This window comes from Engraulis encrasicolus, chromosome 10, assembly GCF_034702125.1.
Source record: "Engraulis encrasicolus isolate BLACKSEA-1 chromosome 10, IST_EnEncr_1.0, whole genome shotgun sequence".
NCBI lineage: Eukaryota > Metazoa > Chordata > Actinopteri > Clupeiformes > Engraulidae > Engraulis > Engraulis encrasicolus.
Genome location: NC_085866.1, coordinates 50430893 through 50452188, shown reverse-complemented (window position 1 = coordinate 50452188; position 21296 = coordinate 50430893). Strand labels below are relative to the sequence as shown.

Genomic DNA, 21296 nt, shown 5'->3' with positions numbered 1-21296 from the left:
CCATCATGCAACACAGGGTTCGTTCATGATGAAGCAGTGGTGCTTTTGCTAGGCAGCGCACATGCACACTTTGCCAGTTTGATGCATTCTGGTTAGAAGAATTTCAAATTTTCTAACCAGAATGCATCAAACTGGCAAACTGTGCATACGTGCAGCAAAAGCATCGCTGCCTCATCATGAACGAACCTACTGACTAAGGGCTGACAGGGGGACCTAGATTCAAGAACAGGTATACACTGGATAGTCTTGGTTAGTATTACTAATAAAAGGTAGGGTGTATGGAGTAGTATAGTAAATATTGAATAGCAGGTAGGTCAAGAGGAACCTTTTAAATTAAAATGCTGTCTCCGTATCTCACCCTATGATGTACTGCACTAATGTGCAAAATTCAAATCATTTAAAAATAGGAATGGAATAGAATAGGAATAGAATATGAAATTACTGTTATGGCGTCCATCAAGGTGCAGTAACAGATAACACACTGTTTATACTGGAAGAACATCCTGCAATCTCCTCAGTAGCCTACATAAACAAACATCACATGACCGTGTTTCGGTTACTCACCTGTGTGAATCATGTGCTGTCAGGAGTGTGATCATCTAGAGCTGGGGCTGACTCATGTCTTGTCAGAGATGTAACTACCTTGCTGTGCCAACTCATACTGCATGTAATGCTGAATTTGGTCAATTATGTGTTGAAACCATTAGTTTCTATTAGAAATCATTTAGTCCATGGGTATTTTTCAAGACATTCCTTTGCACCTACTGTAAAACAGAGAACCAATAAATGAAGTCACAACACATGGCACCATTGACATCAGTGCTCTGACAAAGCAAAGCAGGCTAAGACAGTCTCAGTGTGAAACTTCCTAAATAAAAACAATATTCCAAAGAACCATTTCCTAGAAGTAGTAATGTCATGGCAACGAAGGATAAAAAAGCAAAAATAACTTTATCTTGAAACAGTTCCTGTTGGCTTTTATTTGGTTTATGTTTCCAGTTAAGGTATCTGTCTTTGTGCTTTTTCCCCTCGCAGGACAGCCGAAGGGAGAGAAGCAATAACTTTCAAGCCTTTGTCAAGATGGCACTAGAGACACTTCTGGGCTCCTGTCGCCGTAAACATGGCGGCCCCCGAGGCAGGCAGGGTTGATGTCACATCCCTTTCCTCTTCCCCCCTCTGTCAGTACCACTCCCCCTCTCACCTCCACTTATTCCCAGCCAACCAACAGGGCTCCTCTTGTCCTGTGGTCATGGAGAGGATCTCCAAAGCCTCATGTCTGTGTGCTCTGTGGTGTCAGGAAGATCCAAACCACAGGCACACCAACCCTCCCCCACCTCATGTGTGTTTCCTAACTGGCCGCTTTCGGGTTGTGAGATACTGCTGCTGAGGGAAATGACCAGTACCTCTTTTTCCATGAACCAGTGACTTGGAAATGAATTTGCTCACAACCCCTCTTCTTGCCCCACCCACTCCATCATATCTGACTCCGCCCCATTTCAATGGCCATGTTATGGTCACCTTACTTACCTATCATGTAAATACAACGTAGATGAACGAATAAAGAACAGAAATATTGTAACAACAAATTCATGTGCCAGTTTGATCTATGCATTGCATGCTGTTATTCTAAACCAAATTTGCACTGCACTTTCAAAGAAACAACAAAAACTGTAGAGGTTAAATGAGTTCTGAGAATAGTAACATTAACAATGACATTAACAAAACAAAGGTTTTAAAACATAAAAAGTGGTCTAGACAGAGCTTTGATGTTTGATGCTGATGTCTTGATATGCTAGCTATATTTTAAAGACCAAGAGTGACAATGTGGAGACAAACCAGTCTTAGCACAACTCATTCAGGTAAAGAATTTAATAAAAGCATCATACCTTTTCATATATATTCTTTGCTCACACACGCCCACACACAGAAGCACAGACTGAAAAAGAAATCAAAATGGGTGCGGAAAATGCTTAGGAAAGACAAAGTTGAAGAAATGAAATCAAATGAATAAACAAAAGTACAAAAGAAGTAGAGTTAGAAGTCCAAGAATGTGCACAGGTAGAAAGCAGGGTATGAACTACATGGTGGTGTGCAGATGATTATCCCAATTGGCACATACATTATACAAAGGCTATCAAATGCTATTTTCCCCCTGTTTGTAAATCAGCATATCCATTTCATGTATCTCAAGTCAAATCATTTCAAAAATTGAAGCTTTGCTCATATACATAAATATATATTATCCAAAACATTTTTTTCTTTTTAAATCTACACTAGTGTAACTAACCTCTCTACAACATAGGATCAAACTGAGTTGATGGGGATGGATATATACAGGGCTCTAAATTAACACCAGCCAACCAGCCAAATGCTGGTGAAATTTCAGTTTGGCTGGTAGAAAATACCAACTTACCAGCCATTTTGACCCCTTAGTGACTGTGTGGTTGGCTAGTAAGATTAGCATCTACCGGCCACTTTGGCTGGTGATGAAAAAAGTTAATTTAGAGCCCTGTGTATACAAACCATGGGCAACCAAGGGAGACTCCGTTATTTAATAAGTGGGTCAAGAGAAAAGGGACACCCCACAAAACAGGTAATCTAGGGCAAACGGTGGTGAAGTAGTCTACAGTAGGGATGGCATGATTCTCTATCCTATTCCTGCTCCTTTCTGGACACATTCCAGCATTCCCAGTTTCTTATTCCATTGTTTTTATTTCCAGAGCCACTCCTGGACAGCATTTTCAAATGTCCCTTAGTTCAGTGTTTCCCAACCTTGTTTGTCTTCTGTACCCCCTAAGCATTTTCGTTGTGCCATGAGTACCCCCCAGTCAAGTTCTATATCACTTTCTCTGTCCCAATGTAACTAAGCCCCATACATTTGTTAAAATTATATATGTCCAAGTACCCCCTGCAGTGTGCTCGCGTACCCCTAGTGGTACACGTACCCCTGGTTGGGAAACACTGCCTTAGTTCTCTACCCTGATAAAGTGGTCATCAGGAATGTGTTTCACTGGCTGTGGTAAATTATTAGACAAGCATGACTGTAAGAGGACACTTTCAGAAACAGCAGTTCAATATAAGGTAGGAGCAGGTTCGCACACTAAACAAGACACAAAGGTCAAGCCTTTGTGTCTTGTTTAGTATGCGAACCTGCTCCTACCTTATATCCTTCTTCTTTTGGGTCCACGCACCTAGTTAATTTTCGCAACATCTAGAGTGCAACAATACCCTCACCTCCAGAAACAGCAGTTCAAAAATTGATGTGAATATGAATAAACTGAACTATCTAATCAACAATATTACAGTTAAATTCTTTTGAAACCACACCAGAATGCTTTGAGGACAGACAAAAAAGACAATGGCAATGCTGTAGAAGTGAGAAAATCCCTGCCCTGAACTCCTGTCTTAAAGTACACAGCATATAGCTAGAAAATAAATGTGGCTGTGTGTCTCGTTATGTTAGCGTGGAGGACACTCTAGACCGAGTTGGTGTGTTCACTGGTGGCTTTGCTACAATTCTGGAACTGACCTGATTGCTTTAGTCGCAGGGTGATATGCGTGAATAAATCAACTGGTGGGATGTCTCTGAACAACATGTGGTTTCTCACTGACCTGGAAAACCTCATTTCACATTGACAACACCATCGCGTTCAAGTCAGAGCTGCAGCCAGATTCTGAACTACTGTACCTGTTTCAGTCTGCTTGAAAAACGCTCCCCCAAAACTAGTCAACTAGGCTGCTATTTATAGCGCCATTGACACGGTTGAGTGGAGTAGCTTGGTGCTGTGTGTATGTGTAAGCCTAAGGCAGAGAGAGACAGACAGTGGTGCCTCTCTCGAAAGCAGGGCTGCATGCTGCACCAATGTGAGTCACTCAGCTGAACAACAGTGGGAGCAGTTGACCCCAGGGCCCCCCACACCAGTCTATACACTAGGTGCACACATCAGCAGCACTGGCTACTGACCACATGTGCCTTGGTTCTGATCCAATTGACGTGCCATTCTGAAAGTGTTATGAAGTGGTGCCTGGCCCAAAGGTCGGTTCTTAACACCCCGCTATGTGGGTCAACTCTGTTTGTAGTTTGTAGACCACTGAAAGCGAAGAAGATGCCTGATAAGCAAAAGGGTTCCACAGGAAAAGCACTGAAGAAGAACCACACTTGGATGCTATCGCCGGAACTATCACCAGAACTGCAAGGAACCTGTAACTGAGGTCCCTGTCTTGTCTATCTAATAATCCCTTACACACTCTGGCAAATCAAGTTCAACCATTCCAGTTCAAACATTAATGCTATGATGATGTCAGAGAATACTGGTTTTCTTTCTTCCTGTTCAGAATTAAAGGTATGCTTGTTCAAGTCACCTCACATAAATTCATCTGTGCAAACTGTAAACAGATGGATTTGTTCAATATATCCTCTTGTAACAAGCACGTAAAAAAACGACAATGAATGAGAGTAAAATATTGAGAGCTAAAGTGGAGTTAAATGGAGTCTAGGTGGTGTAGTGAAGGTGATGTAGTGTTTGCCAAGGGCCAGTGTGTCTTCCTGGTTCTTCATTGTGCAATACTGGCAAGTAAGGGTCGGGGGTTTTCAGCAGCGTTACTGTGATTCAGTTGGTTGTTGACAAGGTTAGGGGTGAAGGAAGTGTGTATGTGTATGTGCATGTGTGCTCGTGTGTGTGTGTGTCTATTTACATTGTCTGTCTTGTGCAGTTCAGTGTTTGCGATGTCTGTGTTGGTGTTGCGCAGTTCAGGTGTAGTACTACTTCACAGTGCAGTCTTCAAGGCCTGTGTCCCGGTAGATACATAGATGCAGTAGATAGACAGATGGATAGAGGTTTGCCTCTAAAACAGGGCGGGACCGAAGCAGGTATAAAGTTGCTTCATGTATTGCTTTCTACTGTCCTTTTTCCTCCACTCTTCTCTTCTCTTCTGCATTCTTCTCTTCTCTACCCTGGTTTTCTGCAGTCCTGGTCCCATAGACGTGACTGTTCTCCCTTGGTTCTTTGCTGCTGCTGCTGATGTGCTGTTGTGCTTGTGATATTAGAGGACCATGCGGTAGAGCACCCAGCTGATGAAGGTGACCCAGTGGCTGGACCAGCTCAGCTCCGTCCACTTCCTGATGGTGTGATTGGCTATGCTGTCCTGGAAGGAAGAGACAACAACCAATCGAGGTGGTCAGGGGAAGGCCAGATAAAAAGACAGATATTCACGGACTGGATATGCATAGTTTTCAGTATTTGGAAGAAGAGCACAACACTGCTTCTTCACGATTTCACCTTTCTTTTCCATTTGTCTGCAGTCAGCACAGCAAAACAAAGTGGTGAAATTGCCAAAATAATCAGTTTTGCGCTTTTCTTCTACATAATGAAAACTTTGAAGAGCAGCAAATAAATGTTTAGTAGCGTGTGGAAGAGATTTCCCATCCATATTATTCTGATAAACCAGACTAAATGTGAGATTGGATGTTTAATTTAGTCTGGCCCCGATGAATGATACATCGCCACTCCCTCAAAACCCTGCCCGCTTTGATTCAAAACACATCTCTGCTTTGTGATTGGTTTGCCAGATCCAGGGCAATTTGGCAGTTCACGGCTAGACCACTCGCAGGTAAAACAAATTTGACCGCCAGCGTGTGGCACTAGTTTACTAGGCTATCTCCATATGGTTGATCAAATGATACATTCTAACACTGTTTCCCATCAAGTTGGTCTAGGGAAGGCGAGATAAAAGGCACATTCACGATTGAGCAGTTCTGTGCAGCACTGCAAAGAACCGCATCTCTAAAACGTAGGCTTCAGTATTATCACGTAGGCAGGTATTCTAGAGATCAGTGGTGCTGTGCAACGCAGGTGTACACTGCACCACGATACTGGATAGAGAACGTTATTAAAGACAGAAGTCATGGTCATCGTCTGCTTAGTTAGCTCATCTAAATCCTGACCATTATCCGGAATTAATGATCAATACAGACTGCATTCCGCTTATAACCGAAGATAAGCACATCGAAAAATTGTATCGTGAATACTGCAACATGATACTCATCTTATCATGCTGCAGACTGAGGAATTGTGTGAGAATATCAGTAATGATAAGGCACACCAAATTCTGAGTACAGTGATTTGCATAGTTGTATAACAGCTAAACACTGAGGGTAATCACTAGCATCCAGTGTCGTTGGTTAAAAGGGTTCATGCCTGCGGTGCTTCTATGTTCCAAAAAATGCATGGCAAATAAATATATAAATGGGAGAAAATATATAAATGAGAATGTGTTATGCTTCGCTGTTAAATATGTGCCTAAACCTCATGGCTGTTGCAAGGAGGATTTATTTAAACCTAGCCCAGGGCCCCTTCCCTACACTAGAATAAATCCTCAAAGTAAACCGGTTTGTACACCACTTGGGCACTTGCAGGGTTTACAGTATCTATTATTTATGGATTTCATATATACCTCCTCTTCGTCCATGTCATCTGAGTTGGAGTCGAACACCGAGCCCAGGTAGACCAGATGAAGGAGAGTCAGGCCACTGAAGAGCAGGTTTAGGAGGCGCACCCACCAGCCCTGAGAGAGGCGCGGAGGAAGAAGTGAAATCAGTGCACAGCACATATCATAACCGTAGGGACACATAGACACGAATTTGGCCAAGCGAAGCGAACTTCGCCATTCATTCCTATGAGGGAGGCGAAGGCAAGCAAAAACAAGCAAACAGGAGCGAAGCAAAGCAAAATTATTAAACCAAGTTTAATATTATGCAAATGAGGAGCGAATTTCGCCTGCAGCGGCCAATCAAATCAACAATATAACTGTTCCATTCCATTTGATTCACCGCAACGACCAGATGACGGTTGAGCTATCAGAATGGAACACTGAATTTCACCTCGCTCGTTTCGCCTGCTATGTGTCCCTAGCGTAAGTGTCACATTATGATGTAAAAACAATCTAGTATGTACCAAAGGCACAAAGTGACAGAACTGGTCCTTCTTCAGAGTGGTTAAGTTGGGAGAAGCACACATCACACTTATAAAAATAACACTGTACTGTGACCCAAAGTCCCAAAGATACTTCACCTTCTTGTGTGCATGACTGCAGTCTGGCTTGCATGGTCTGGATAAGACGCAGGCATTAAAGACAGTGGCCAGCCTTTTCCTTAGCCCTGGAACAAATAAAAAACAATACATTCACCAGCATATTGAAGCCCTTATGAAAGGGAAAAATGCACAGTTTCAAATGAAGGTAACACTTTATTTGATGGTGTCTTTTAGTATAATTCCATGTATCAACATGTAATAGTATGTACTCACTCTAACCCTAATCCTTAACTTATATTAAAAGGTACACTGTGTAGGAAATGGTCAAAAAAAGTATTGCAACTATGCTGCTCTTTGAAACTGTGCTGTATACTGCCAAATTGGACCTTTTCTTGAATATTTACTACATAATTTACTAGTATGGTTAACGTATAGTAGGTTTTGCTGCTAGAAATGCCTATTTTCTGAAATTCAAAATGGCAGACCATGGAGAAGATCCCCCTTTTCATGTATGAAAAGTGCAATTTTGCAGTCATAATGAATGCTTAGAATTTGATGGTGGTGGTAAGTATTCATGAAAAATGTAACATTAGTGAATGGGTAGCATGAATTCTGGAAATAAACAACTAAAAATCTTGGGCAGTGTACCTTTATAGTACAGAATGCTAGATGTTGTTACATACTTTATAGCACTATACCTAATTAATGCAACAGGGACAGAAAATAAAAGGCAACTAAAATGCATTGCATGCATGGGGGACTATAGGAAATGAAGCCCTGTGTGGTGAATATGAATCATTCGGTTTCTGGCGCAGCGCTGCAGCATGATAAGATGCTACTCTGCATTCTCGTTAGGAAGCACAGAACTGAACAGAGAGAGAGAGAGAGAGAGAGGAGCAGTGGCGCTACGCTTACCATGCTCCACATACGTAATGAAGCCCAGAGATAACAGAACAGCCCCGAGATGGAAGCTCAAACCCTGCAAGTGAGATAAAAAAAACCAACAGGAACAGTGATGGGAATGAGAGTAGATAGACAGACCTCCTGTAGCTCAGCTGCAGCTTAAAGGATAACTCCAATTTCAACATGCAGTTATAATGCTCACACTACCATGGACTTATCAGTACCTGAGATTTTTTTTTCCTTCAGCCTTTTCCGAGATCCTGGTCATTGTAATGGGGGCAGGTGTTTGATTACATTTCAAAAAAACATCTTGATTTATTCCCAAACACATCCAAAAGGTTATGCAACATCAGCAGACAACTAGCAAACAGTAATACCATTTGAGAAAATATTTGGAGTAGGCTCATGTTAAAATAGCTCATATCTCGGAAAGGGCTGAGCCAAAAAATGCAGCATCACCGTATACTGACAAGTCAAGGGTAGCGTGAGCAATACAACAGCATATTGAAATTGGCAGGAGTGCTCCTTTAATACACATACTGCAAGTTTCTTATATACCCATAGATAGACACAAAAGTAGAGACAAACTGATAACATGCATTTTACTACTTTGTAATTCATTCATTAGTATTACATAACCCACTTCCTACACCATAGTTGGTACAAAACACTAAAATAGAAAACGGTGCAATCAATGCACAGCTACTGTATTTTGTCGAAGCACTGCAGCATACATACAATATTAAGGCATGTGGGTTAAACACTTTTCTATGAATTATTAAATAGATTTAAATCAATAAATATTAAATACAGTAGTCCATGTGCATTAAGGACAAATACTATGATGGCCTTGCGACCTTCCACACAGGACAGTCCCATTAATGGTATAGATTAGAACAAACCGTACTCACATGAAGCAAAGCACTCGCTGAGTACGTTATGAGGATGGCAGTGAAACTGCCGAACTTCAGAGCACTTTTAAAAACATCTGCAATGACAAATAATTGTGACAAAAGCAATGACAAAATTTAGCCAGAAAGAAAAAACACAAGGGGATTGGAATTAATACATCCCACACGCGACACTTTAAGTGGAACATGTTTTTGCTGTTGCATCACTACATACTGAATGTGAGTGATTAGTTATGGACTCTACTGAGACTTGGAAGAGCAACAGACCCCCTAATTATGGATCGCCCTAGTTCTAAAACACCACAGCCAAGCCAAGCCCACACAAAACCCACCGACTGATCTCCTTCCAAGTGCGTGATGATCAGTTTATTCAGGGGCACTTTGCATTGAAAACGTCTTCTTTTTTCACATGAGGCTTGTCTAAGTAGATCAAGCCCTACCGCATCAGACATTATGTTGTGGTTGAGGCAGAACGAGAGAGACCATTGACTAAGACTACTTTGCTGTCTGTGATGTGGTTCAGTGGGTTAGTGTGCTCTCTCCCCGCTCATTTCCTATATCTCGCATTGTCCTATCTGAATAATAACAACAAAAAAACTGCTCCATTGCAACAAGTATGTCTCAGTAGACCTGTCTGTGTAACACTCACAGGTGTTGAGCCAGGAGGACATGGGCTGGTTCCATGACGTCACCACCTCTACCATGGACCTGGGGAACTCCACGCTCAGTGGCTTAGCCACAGTCAAGTCCCTGTGACAAAATAAAAGGAGGGCACAAAAAAGAAAATAATACAGGTGAAGGCGGGTAGTTTGTAGCCTGGCTCTCACGCACACCCTTTGTGCTTTGTGCATCTTCGTTAAACTTTGTGAGCTCGCACTTGGGTCTAGAAATCTTAGACGAGCCCGAAGGAGTCAGATATTTCACAGCATGTCCAATCAGAATCGCAGGGTGGGATCGCAGGACGGTATACTGTATATACAAGTCAGTGGTTGAAGTAATACTTGATTAAAAAAAAACATGTGAATTCTTCAATCAAGTTTGAGCTGTTTTGAACACACCCACGCCTTTCCAGAGCTAAGGGATTGACAATATTCCAGATGGTTGGAAACAGCCATTGCGTGAGAACCAGTTTAGGTAGTTTGCAGTATCCCTCCAATCCCAAAACAGAAATATGTCTGCAGGCTTTATACAATGCAATTCTGTCCACAATCACTGACATGCAGTATGTTCTGGTCACGTGCATCTTGATCTATACACAAAGGGTCATTTAACCCTTTCATGCGTATCCTGTATAATAATAAGGTTGTTGGTACCAAAATGGCAATGACCATCCGTAACTATAAGCTCAGTAATGTTATAGCAACATTGTTATGATATCGTTTTCTTTTCCAGCAAACACTGAGTCGGATCATGCTGCAGATTTTGAAGGATGGATATTGTAGTAAAAAAAGAATACATTTAGATTGTAAGATGGAATTTTATGTCAGCAACTGACCACTTGAGGTTCTCCTTCTCCACTGTGAAGCCAGCGCCGGCCAGAGTGGCGGTGGTTTCGCTGAGGTAACTCACAAAAAAGTTGCTGAAGTGGAAGGAGAGGGTGTTCTCGTAACCCAGCAGCCACCTGGAGAGGAGAGGATGAAAGAGATAGCGTGGGTTTAGCCAATGTTAAAAAAAAAGAAACAAGCTGAACCAAGCAGCGCAGCTCAAGGGGTAGTAGCATGCATGCTTAGGTACACACTTTCCTTCCTGGATGAAGAAAGAGCTTACCTTGCAAAAGTCCCTCTGAGGAGGCAGCGAAGCGAGAAAAGAGATCAATTATTAACTTCTGAGGCGTTACAAAAACACAAATGCTTTTCAGTTACCTGCATTTATTACATGCAAATTTAATATGCTTTAAAGGGACACTGTGCAGGAAATGGACAAAAAAAGGTACTGCAACTATGCTGCTCATTGAAACTGGGCTGCCTATTGCCAAATTTGATCTTTACATGAAAGTTTACTTAGTAATAAACAAATATTTTCTAGTATGGTCCAAGTACAGTCATTTTTGCAGCTAAAAATGGCTATTTTTGGAAATTCAAAATGGTGGACCATGGGGAAGATCCCCCTTTTCATGTATGAAAAGTGAATTTTTTCCAGTCATAATGAATACTTAGAATTTGATGCTGGTGGTAAGTATTCATGAAAAAGGTAACATTAGTGAATGGGCAGCATGAATTCTGTAAATAAACAACTAAAAATCTCACACAGTGTCCCTGTAATTATTTGATCAGACATTGGGCACTGGAGAAGACAGACAAAAGTAAGAAACAAAATGCTAACTGCTACAGCTATAAGTGTCTCAACCAATGATTGGGTCATGCTGAAATTATTACAATACACACACACACACACACACACACACACACATACACACACACACACACACACACACACACACACACACACACACACACACACACACACACACATACACACACACACACACACACACACACACACACACATTATACAATCAATGGTCTCACCTGTTCTTCCGCCTAGTCTTCTTCCTTTGTAGCCATATCAAAGAAAACATAATAAGTAAGCATGGGACAGCAGAAAAGGCAGAGAGATGGTTGAAAACATGGAATCCTGAAAGCCCTGAAACCTCGTCAATTGCATTACTTACAATCAGTTCAAATTATCAACCATGAATATTTCTGATAACCAGCTCAACGCACCAAGAGTGATTGTGGCCGGGTGCTAAATCCCACGACACAATAAACTCAAAAGGAACGGAGAGCACTCCCAGTCACATTTATTGCCCATCAGATGTTCCTATATAAATAACATCACCTGATTTAAAATCGTAACACTTCGGAATACAGATACAGAGTGCCTTATTCAGCTTCAGTCTTATTGCAATCTGAAATGAGCCATGAGCCCCAAAAACCAAAAGAGAAATATTCATGTTTACCGAAGCAGTTTGTCAGTGGAGATGGGAATGAAGTAGGGGAAGAGATAAGGAGCCACACAGTTTGAGACGAGCAGGCAGAACCCACTCTTAGCCCAGCTGGTGAAGGTTTTCCGGAGCCATGCGAAACTCTGCAGAGAAGACGAGGTATACATTATCTCACAGTCAGGATATACGTATAGAAGTAGTACAATACCCAGTCAGGAGAGCATGACTCATCGTATACCCTAAGCGCCGTTCCACCAGTGGAGCAATGTAATAGTCACTGAAAAGCTTTACCGTACTACCATATTGTAGTACTACACCACTATGACAGTACACAGGGCTTTTAGTAATACATTACAACTTAGTCATTGCCAGTCTGGTAGCAGCTTATTTATAAAAGGGGCCATGTCGTCCATGTGATACACGTAGGGTGTTATTGGGCCTTTACTCTACCTGTACATGCTGTATGCCTACAGTCTAAAATGTAAACATCATGTCACGTCACATCAATCTAAACATGACATCATTTTGAAAAGTGCAGTGTGCTTCAACTGTGAACCTGTCGTTGATCTGTGATGTTATGGTGTTCCTAATACTCTGAAAAAAATCAGACAATGGAGACACAATCAAAAGTTAGACTTGAAGTTATGTCACCCCACAGCCATGAATAAAAATATACTGCTGACACTAGTCTTCATTTGTCAATGCAGTTAAGCCCAGAGACTGAGCCATGCTATGTAATATAAAATGTCACCATTGAAGCGCAGCATCCCACGCATGCTTTTCTAATCTCTTTTGTGAGTTTGTGGGCGTCCGCAGACAGATTCTCACCAGCTCTCTACTCTCCACGGCTTCCTTGTAGCTGTTGTAGCTGCTCCAGGGTCCGAAGATCACCGTACCCACAAAGTAGATGTAGCCCATGAACTCCACCGGGGACGGGACGCTCTCCACCACCCCTCGGTCGAGGTCAAAGGCCAGCGAGATGGCCTTCATGGCAACCACCATCTGGGAAACTTCAAAAGATTTTAATACAATTATTTATTTTTTGGTCTTTAATTGGATTATTCATGATAGGACAGTGAGATAATTTGACAGGAAACGTGTGGGAGAGAGAAGGGGAAGGTTCGGCAAAGGACCCGGTCTGGAGTCGAACCCAGGTTAGATTAGATTAGATTATATTAAACTTTATTTATCCCCAAGGGGAAATTCTTTTTCCAGTTTGCTCTGTAGATTAAAAAGAGAAGTAAAAATAATATAAAAATAAAAAAGTAGATAAAAATAAAAAAGGTGATCATGCAGAAAAGTCCAGGAGTTTCTCTTTGTCCTTAATGGACAAATTATAGAGTTGCATGGCTCTAGAGACAAATGATTTCCCCAGTCTGTCAGTCCTGAATTTCAGTTTGCCGGCATAGCAGCCCAGTGCCCTACCGTTACAGCCATGGCAGGGACGATTTTTAATAGAATTTATTTTTGTGTGACATTATTTAGATTCCTATATCCATGTGCATTCCTTGTTGTTTTCAAAGTAGTTGCACGCGTGTTTCTATTTTCAATCTCATTCGCCTGTCTGTCAATTTGGAAACCACTTTGATTTTTGAAGGGTTTAGGCAGGATGTGGTTTGGACATGATGTAGGCCTGGTGACCTTGTTTTTGGGTTCCCAAGTGGACTACAAATGTCCTCTGGACAAATATGTTTACATTCATTCATCCATTGAAAAGCAGGGACACAACATAAAATACATGACATTGGAATATATAAAGGAAACATGACATACATACAAGAAACAAGACACAAATACAAGAAACAAGACACAAATACAAGAAACAAACAACTTAACTGGACAACCAAATGGATGATTGTGATCACAAGATGGCAATGAAAATAAATAGTCCATGAGATAAATGCATTCCTTAAAATAATGTGCAATTTTTAAATGGCAGATTCAAAAGATTAAAAAATGACCTACCTCTCATCTTATGCCAAGTGGTGGTGTCTGTCATGTGAGCCTCCCTGAAAACACACACACAAACACACGCAGGCACACACACAGATGATTATTTTCATTTTTTCCATTTCATTTCCATGTAGAAATCTCATACAAGCATACGCACAATTTACTAATGAATGGTCAAACACCACATTGCAATGCAGTAGACTGAAGGATATTAGGCCAAATACTGTGATGTGCTTGACCTTAAAAACTGTTTTTCTAATTTATCCCCTAAAGTGTTTTTTTCCCATCAGGTTGTACATTTTTTGCCATGAAAACTGGAATAAAGGGCAATTTGTGGTCAGGTTCCTGTTTTGCGAGCTTCTGAATAGATTGTATTGTAACAGCAAAGTTTTTGCTCCTCAGTAATTTCCCCAATGTGTAATTTAATTGTACATTGCCTCAATAACACTTGCAAAATGGCTAAGTTTTATCATCGCTGTATATCAAGATTTGGTAAAATGTGCCACATTCCATAATCAGTGGAACAAATGAGACGATACACATCGGAATAGCTTCTTTGTTGTTGTAAGCAAAAGCAATTGGACTTCTTTTTGGAACTGGAAGTCTTTTGTCCAGCTGCTTACAAATTGCTCCATGTGATTACTGTGGCCTGGATGAATGAGAATCTTTACAGACATAACTTGAATCAATTTTCCATATTGTGTACTGCATGAAACTGCCATCACACAGGTCGTCACACACAGGGATGATCTTCTTAAGCACCCTAACAACACAGGCATTTTCTATTTCCAGCTCTGGGGTGCTTTTCTTGAAAGCGTAGTTGTTAGCCAGTTAGCAACTTTGGTAGTTGCCAATGGGAAATTGCATTGCAACAACAAAGTAGATGACATAGTTAGCAACTACGGTTTCGAGAAACGCACCCCTGTGTTGTAGTTCCCCTGTGAATGGTACATTTCCTTCTTCTTCTCAGTCTCCTATTTTTAAAGCACATCTCCTTGCAACATACCGATTTGGACATAGGGTCATTTCACGTGAAATCAGACGCTTTGGGACCCGACCGATCCGGATTTCAATCATACTTGGTGTGCCTTTTTAGTAGCAAGGTAGCACCCCAGAACTGCATTGGTTTGAATCTGACACTAATATTAAGGGAGAAACAGACTAGGAAAGGTTCACATTTTAGGGTAGGACACTATACATTCAGCCTTGAATATATCAGTCACTGTTAGTCACAAAAAGATGCCTGTGGTATTGTTTGAAAGCTCTTTTCTGGCTCTACATATTACACAATCAGCTTGGAATACAACAACTCTAAGAATATGAATTATGATAAATTGAAAAATTAAAAATTGAATATCTAAAAAAACTATATTTTAAAATGGCCAGTTCCTTGTCCAAACGTAGCCGGCAATGTCATTAGCAACACCTCAAATGCTGGTGTTCGGTTCTTTATTCATTTCAGAGAGAATTTGACTCACAAATATGGCATCATACAGACCACTTACTAATAATATGGTAATACCATAGTAGCATCACATGACAAAACAAAAACAAAACAAAATGGTCAGTTTCCATGGTCCCAGGTTTCAGAAACTAAGGCAGATGTCCATTTATACACACCAACTGATGATATGTGAATGTTTGAACATTCCTTCTCTGTGTACCTGTGTCATCTTCCCTTTACCGTACTTTAAAGAGATAATCAATGGCTACACTCTCATTTTGTACTCTAACAGTGCATTTGAAGCAGCAGCTGTGTCTTTTGTAGATAATGTATAAGTACGTCCCGTTGCAGTTAGGTTCCACTACCAGAAGCACATCCTGATGATTCCATGACAAGTCTATCTGGTCTGAGAAGGGAAAAAAGTGAAGGATGGAGATGGTCCATGAGGATGCAGAAAGTTCAGTTTCACCTCTCCAGTGCTCAGCATACATTCCTCAAACATGCTAGCCACAGTTGCCATCATATACAGCTACAAACATACCCTTTGATGCTTGAAAATGTAACACATTCCTTTACTGAGCTCACTCTTTCAACTCCTTCTCTGAATGCGGAAAATGGCCTAATGTCCATTGACAATGGGCAGAAGCTGTGTAGTTTTTGAGTACCTGGAATAGTTCTTGCAGATTGAAACCTCTTCAACAGGTTCTCAGCTTCATGATGGTGCATCTCTCTCAAGAACATCCATTGCCAGTTTGCCACAACAGAGATGTACCATCATGAAGCTGAGCACCTGTTGAAAAGGTTGGAATCTGCAAGAACTATTCCAGGTACTCAAAAACTACACAGCTTCTGCCCATTGTCAATGGACACAGTGGAAGTTAGGCCATTTTCAGCATTCAGAGAAGGCAGAGTTGAAAGAGTGAAGGGAGTACGGTAAAGGGAAGATGACACAGGTACACAGAGAAGGAATGTTCAAACATTCACATATCATCATTTGGTGTGTACAAATGGACATCTGCCTTAGTTTCTGAAACCTGGGACCATGGAAACTGACCATTTTTGTTTTGTTTTTGTTTTGTCATGTGATGCTACTATGGTATTACCATATTATTAGTAAGTGGTCTGTATGATACCATATTTGTGAGTCAAATTCTCTCTGAAATGAATAAAGAACCGAACACCAGCATTTGAGGTGTTGCTAATGACATTGCCGGCTACGTTTGGACAAGGAACTGGCCATTTTAAAATATCGTTTTTTTAGATATTCAATTTTTAATTTTTCAATTAATCATAATTCATATTCTTAGAGTTGTTGTATTCCAAGCTGATTGTGTAATATGTAGAGACAGAAAAGAGCTTTCAAATAACACCACAGGCATCTTTTTGTGACTAACACTGACTGATATATTCAAGGCTGAATGTATAGTGTCCTACCCTCACATGTGAACCTTTCCGAGTCTGTTTCTCCCTTAATATTAGTGTCAGATTCAAACCAATGCAGTTCTGGGGTGCTACCTTGCTACTAAAAAGGCACACCAAGTATGATTGAAATCCGGGTCGGTCGGGTCCCAAAGTGTCTGATTTCACGTGAAATGACCCCATAATACATCCGCATATACTGCCACCAAATGTGCTTTAACCCTTTGCCTGAAGAAATCCTGCTTATTGAATACAGTATCATAGTTTAGACCTGGCACCTGGCCAGTGGGTGTGACGTGCAGAGAGTTACTGTCATTAGTCAACATGCTTTACCATATCACTATAGTCCCCCACACATCTATACTCGTGAAGAGCTTCAGCCACAGGTCAGTGGACGGGCCACATTAAAGTAGAATAGACGTGTATTCTGCTCTCTAACCCTTTCATGCAAAACCTCTATTATCAAGCTTGTTGCAAACAAATTGTAATAACCACGTCTTAATCTGTTACTGAATACTATAGGTATTGTCATAGCGATGTCATGATGAGGATTAGGGATTTTCCGCCAGCAAACACTGAGTCGGATCAAAGGTGATTGATCTGCAACAAAAAGCTACAGCACAAGTCTGTGGGTGGACAGCCAATTCTCTAGGTTCTCCCTGTCCCTCAGAGAGTGTAAAGCCCCACTGCTCCCACACAGCAGGTAGATGAGGATGGGGATGGACAGGAAGATGCTACAGATGGTGGAGTTCTATTCAATATTCTATTCTATTCTATTCTATTCAGATGGACATGCCAAACTCTTCACTCACCCTAACAGCAGGTATATGAACACGGTGATGCAGAGGAAGGTGCCGCAGATGTTGGAGTTTTATTCTGTTCCATCCTATCCTATCCTATTCTATTCAGGCACAGATCCCTGGATGGATAATCTGTTCCGTTCAGATAAGACCTGCCGCACTGCTCACTCACCCAAGCAGCAGGTAGGTGAGCATGATGATGGAGGACAGTGCCATGGATAGCGGACTTCTATTCTATTCTGTTCTATTCTATACAGTAGTATTCTGCTCTGTATGTTCTGTTCTATTCTATTCTATTAAATTCTGTTCTGTTCTACTCTATCCTATTCTGTTCTATTTTATTTTATTCTATTCTGTTCTTTTCTATTCTATGCAGGCACATGCCTGTGGATGGAGGGCCTATTCTACTCAGACAAGACGGTCTGTTCACTCACCCCAGCAGCAGGTAGATGAGCACGGTGATGCAGAGGAAGGTGCCGCGGATGGTGGAGTGCCGGCAGAGGAAGAGGATGAGGTAGCAGAGCAGGCTGAGCAGCACCACCCACACCATGTGCAGCTGAAAGAAGAGGTAGAGCACGTAGAAGCCTCCGCCCACCGTGCTCAGGTGCTTCATGTAGGAGGGGAGCCCTGGACATTACATGGGGAGACAGAGACAACAAACATTACATTACATTGTAATGAAAATATTAGACTTTTATGAGATGTCATTACATTACACTTAGATGACAATTTTAAGAGATGAGATAAACACCGAAGATGCTTTGCTGCTTGTAGCTTGTAGCAAAGCATCTTCGGTGTTTATCTCATCTCATTACACTTAGATGACACTTTTATGGTAACTTACAGGGTATTGGTAACAGTCCCTGGAGCAGTGTGGTATTAGGTGCTTTGCTCAAGGGCACTTTAACCATGGAGTGCGGTAGGGAGTGAAAGGGTGGGACTCGAATATGCAACCTTATGATGTAAAGTCCATCTCCATAACTATTAGGCTATGGCTGCCCCCAGGAAGAATTGGTTAAGTCCTGGACAATCAGGTTTCGCGGTTAGGGTATTAGGGTGTCAGGCTTGTATCTCCAGTGTTGCCTGTTCAATTCCTGACCTGCCAGGTTGGTGGGGGAGAGTAATTAACCAGTGCTCTCCCCCATCCTCCATGACTGAGGTACCATGAGCATGGTACTGTCTCACTGCACTGCTCCCTTGGGCCGCCGTGTGGGCTGCCCCCTTGCACGAGTAAAGCATAAATGCAGTTGTGTGCTTACTAGGTGCTGTGGAGTGCTGTATCACTATATGTTTCCCAGGTGGGCTTCCACTTAAGATGGCCAGGAGTGGATTGCATTTGACATTACATTAGAAATGTTTTGTCATGACTTTTTTGGATTAAGCAATGCCTGTTCACTCAGCTGCCTTATGATTAAGGGTACAGTTTTTCCATAAGGACATTATAACACAGGGGTGGGGAACCTTTCTCATTCGTGGGGCCACTTGAAATTCCTCCAAGGGCCGTGAAAGTCCTCTGAGGGCTGTACTATGAACACAAACCAGGATTTCCCCCTCCACTTTAGGCCTATATTGAAGCCAGCCACCATTAAAACAGAGGCTACCTTCTCTAGGTCCCCTGAACATAACTGAATTGTATTGCAAATGTCATTTGTAAGATGCCTTTACAAAATATGCCATATTTCATGTGAAGCTGCATTATACCGGGGACCGGACCAAACGGCCTCAAGCGCCGCAAACGGCCCTCGAGACATAGGTTCCCCACCCCTGTTATAACATCACCAACAGTTATGCCATGGTCTGAGGCTTCCAAATACCAAATGATCCGTAAATACCTGATGTAGGTCAAAACCATATGTAATAATCATGTCGTTATGGCATGATATTTGTTTTGGACTGATAACCAATGCTTACACAGCTCACTTAGTTTGCATATAGTAGTTGATTCCAAGATGTCTGTAAGCTAGTCGTAGGTTTATTACGATTTGTGTTCATCATTTAAAACTTGAAAACATTATTTCTCCTTACCAGAATTGCTTATATAAAAGTGTCCTGGTCTGGAACTGATTTGTACCATATGAAGAAAACATTCCGACATTTCTCCTTTGCTGTACACTGACTTGTGCAGTATAGGTCTGGAATACCCCCTGGAATCTCTCCCTTTTTACCCTGCTGTGTAAAACCAAGTGTCTTACCCAGTGGCATGCACAGACAGGTGGGTGCATATGGAACCTAGGTTATAGAGGCTATATCAGGACATTATTGTCACACGCTTTTGATCGTCAAGCATTTGTAGATGATAATGCCAACATGGACCACAGTAGATTGTGACAGAAAACTTAAAAAATGAACACCTTTGAAAAGGGCTGAAGGGCAAGGGGGCAGGTGCCTTAGCACCATGCACCTAATCCCTACGTTCACACCCATGGCCTTACCGAGTCTCCAGAGTAGGCGGCATGCGAGGCAGATGAGTAGGAGCTGCCAGGTTTGTTCCAGGCCATGTTGGACAGTAGGCAGCAGGCATCCCCCCGGCAGCTGTGTGAAGAACTCCTGGTGGCTGGGTGCTGCTGGCATGGTGACACTACACACAGTGCAAACAGGGACATGGAGGGATGCAACACAATAGGTCAGTGGGAGAGTGACCGAATAAGTGGGTTAGTGAATGAATTAATTACTACTAAAAGCACAGGCTGCATTTCACACTTCCATGATTTCGAGTCTGCTATTATTGACCTATATTGCAACTTTCAATATGTTGCATTCTCTCACATGGTGGGCACAGGGGCAGACCACAAACCAGTGACATTAATCTCGTGGTACATCCAGAAGTCACACTGACAATAATCAAATCTGACTAGCAAAGCCATCTCACCAAAAAGCCTGCCTACACACAAACGGCTCAAGACCTCCTGCCATGCAGCTGCTGGAAGGTGAATATTATGGAGCAGAGGGTTTGACTCTTCTGGTTTCTAGTTCGAGTCAAATAAACGGATATGCTTTAATAATAGTACATTTCATAATAATAAAGCTGATCACCTAGGGAAAAATAATACATGCTATGCATGCTATTTAACCTCAGCAGCATCTACTACCGATGACCTACAGTTGTCTCTCTTTCTACAAAACATTGTTTTTGCATTGCGTTTGCAATGGTAGGGGGAAAAAAAGAAAAGGACAAAAAATCGGCGCAATTCATGCATGCATCCCCAATTCGTTGTATCGAGGAGAATTAATCCGATGACTGAAGAGGCAGCATCACTATCGGCTGTTCTACACTACCGGTCACCGGTGGCTGATGCCAACCGCAGCACAGATGATACCGTGTTGCGGTCCATTGGAATGTACTACTCACGCGCTGAAATGAGTATTCCAAGAATGGCTGATGGGTCTTCACTTGAACCGGGATGCTGAATAATTATCAGCGTGCGCTTGGTCCCCTCTCCGCTTCATGAGCTATGTGTGGGATGCGGATGATGCTGAAAATGTGGCCGAATCCTATTGTTGCCATCAGCGGCGACGACAGCTGACTGCGACTGCCCATCATGCAGTGGGCAACTGAATGGAGACCACGTAGGCCAATCACTTCAGCCGCTTGTAGGGAATCAGCCAATGAAAACGTGGGCTACCCTCTGAAAAAAAAACGAGGGCATCGATTAGCCGCTCATGACCCTGCAATAAAAAGGATGCGTTTGGTAAATCCTGCATATTAAATCGGCTGAGGCACATCAAACCACAGATGCAAGGTTAAATATTGACAGGGCTAGTCATAATTTTGACTTTGCAACTAGTGTTGCCTGTACTAGTGATTAAAATCCATATTAATTTGCATTATACGTCTAAAAACCAATTTACTTTATCAATCAAAACCATAAAAAACACACAATGCATCCCCGT

General features: G+C 41.9%; 1 protein-coding gene across 1 annotated transcript; it reads right to left on the bottom strand.

Annotated features, from left to right (window-relative positions):
- Nucleotides 1-3255: 3255 nt before the first annotated feature.
- LOC134456310 (protein-serine O-palmitoleoyltransferase porcupine-like) lies at nt 3256-19844 on the bottom strand. Its single transcript, XM_063207681.1, has 12 exons — nt 19818-19844; nt 17840-18012; nt 13755-13798; nt 12618-12799; nt 11805-11932; nt 10341-10466; nt 9495-9595; nt 8846-8922; nt 7947-8010; nt 7071-7156; nt 6454-6564; nt 3256-5145 (listed from the first exon to the last, which is right to left on the bottom strand). Exons 1-12 carry the CDS (start codon nt 19827-19829, stop codon nt 5044-5046), a joined length of 1206 nt encoding a protein of 401 aa, XP_063063751.1. The 5' UTR covers nt 19830-19844; the 3' UTR covers nt 3256-5043.
- Nucleotides 19845-21296: the final 1452 nt, after the last annotated feature.

What these genes read in the sequence shown, in the direction of transcription:
- LOC134456310 (XM_063207681.1), bottom strand. An exon ending in TCCACTGACAAACTGCTTCG is followed by an intron (nt 10,467 to 11,804) that starts GTAAACATGAAT and finishes TCTCCTCTCCAG; the next exon opens with GTGGCTGCTGGGTTACGAGA. An exon ending in GCAGTCATGCACACAAGAAG is followed by an intron (nt 6,565 to 7,070) that starts GTGAAGTATCTT and finishes CGCCTCTCTCAG; the next exon opens with GGCTGGTGGGTGCGCCTCCT.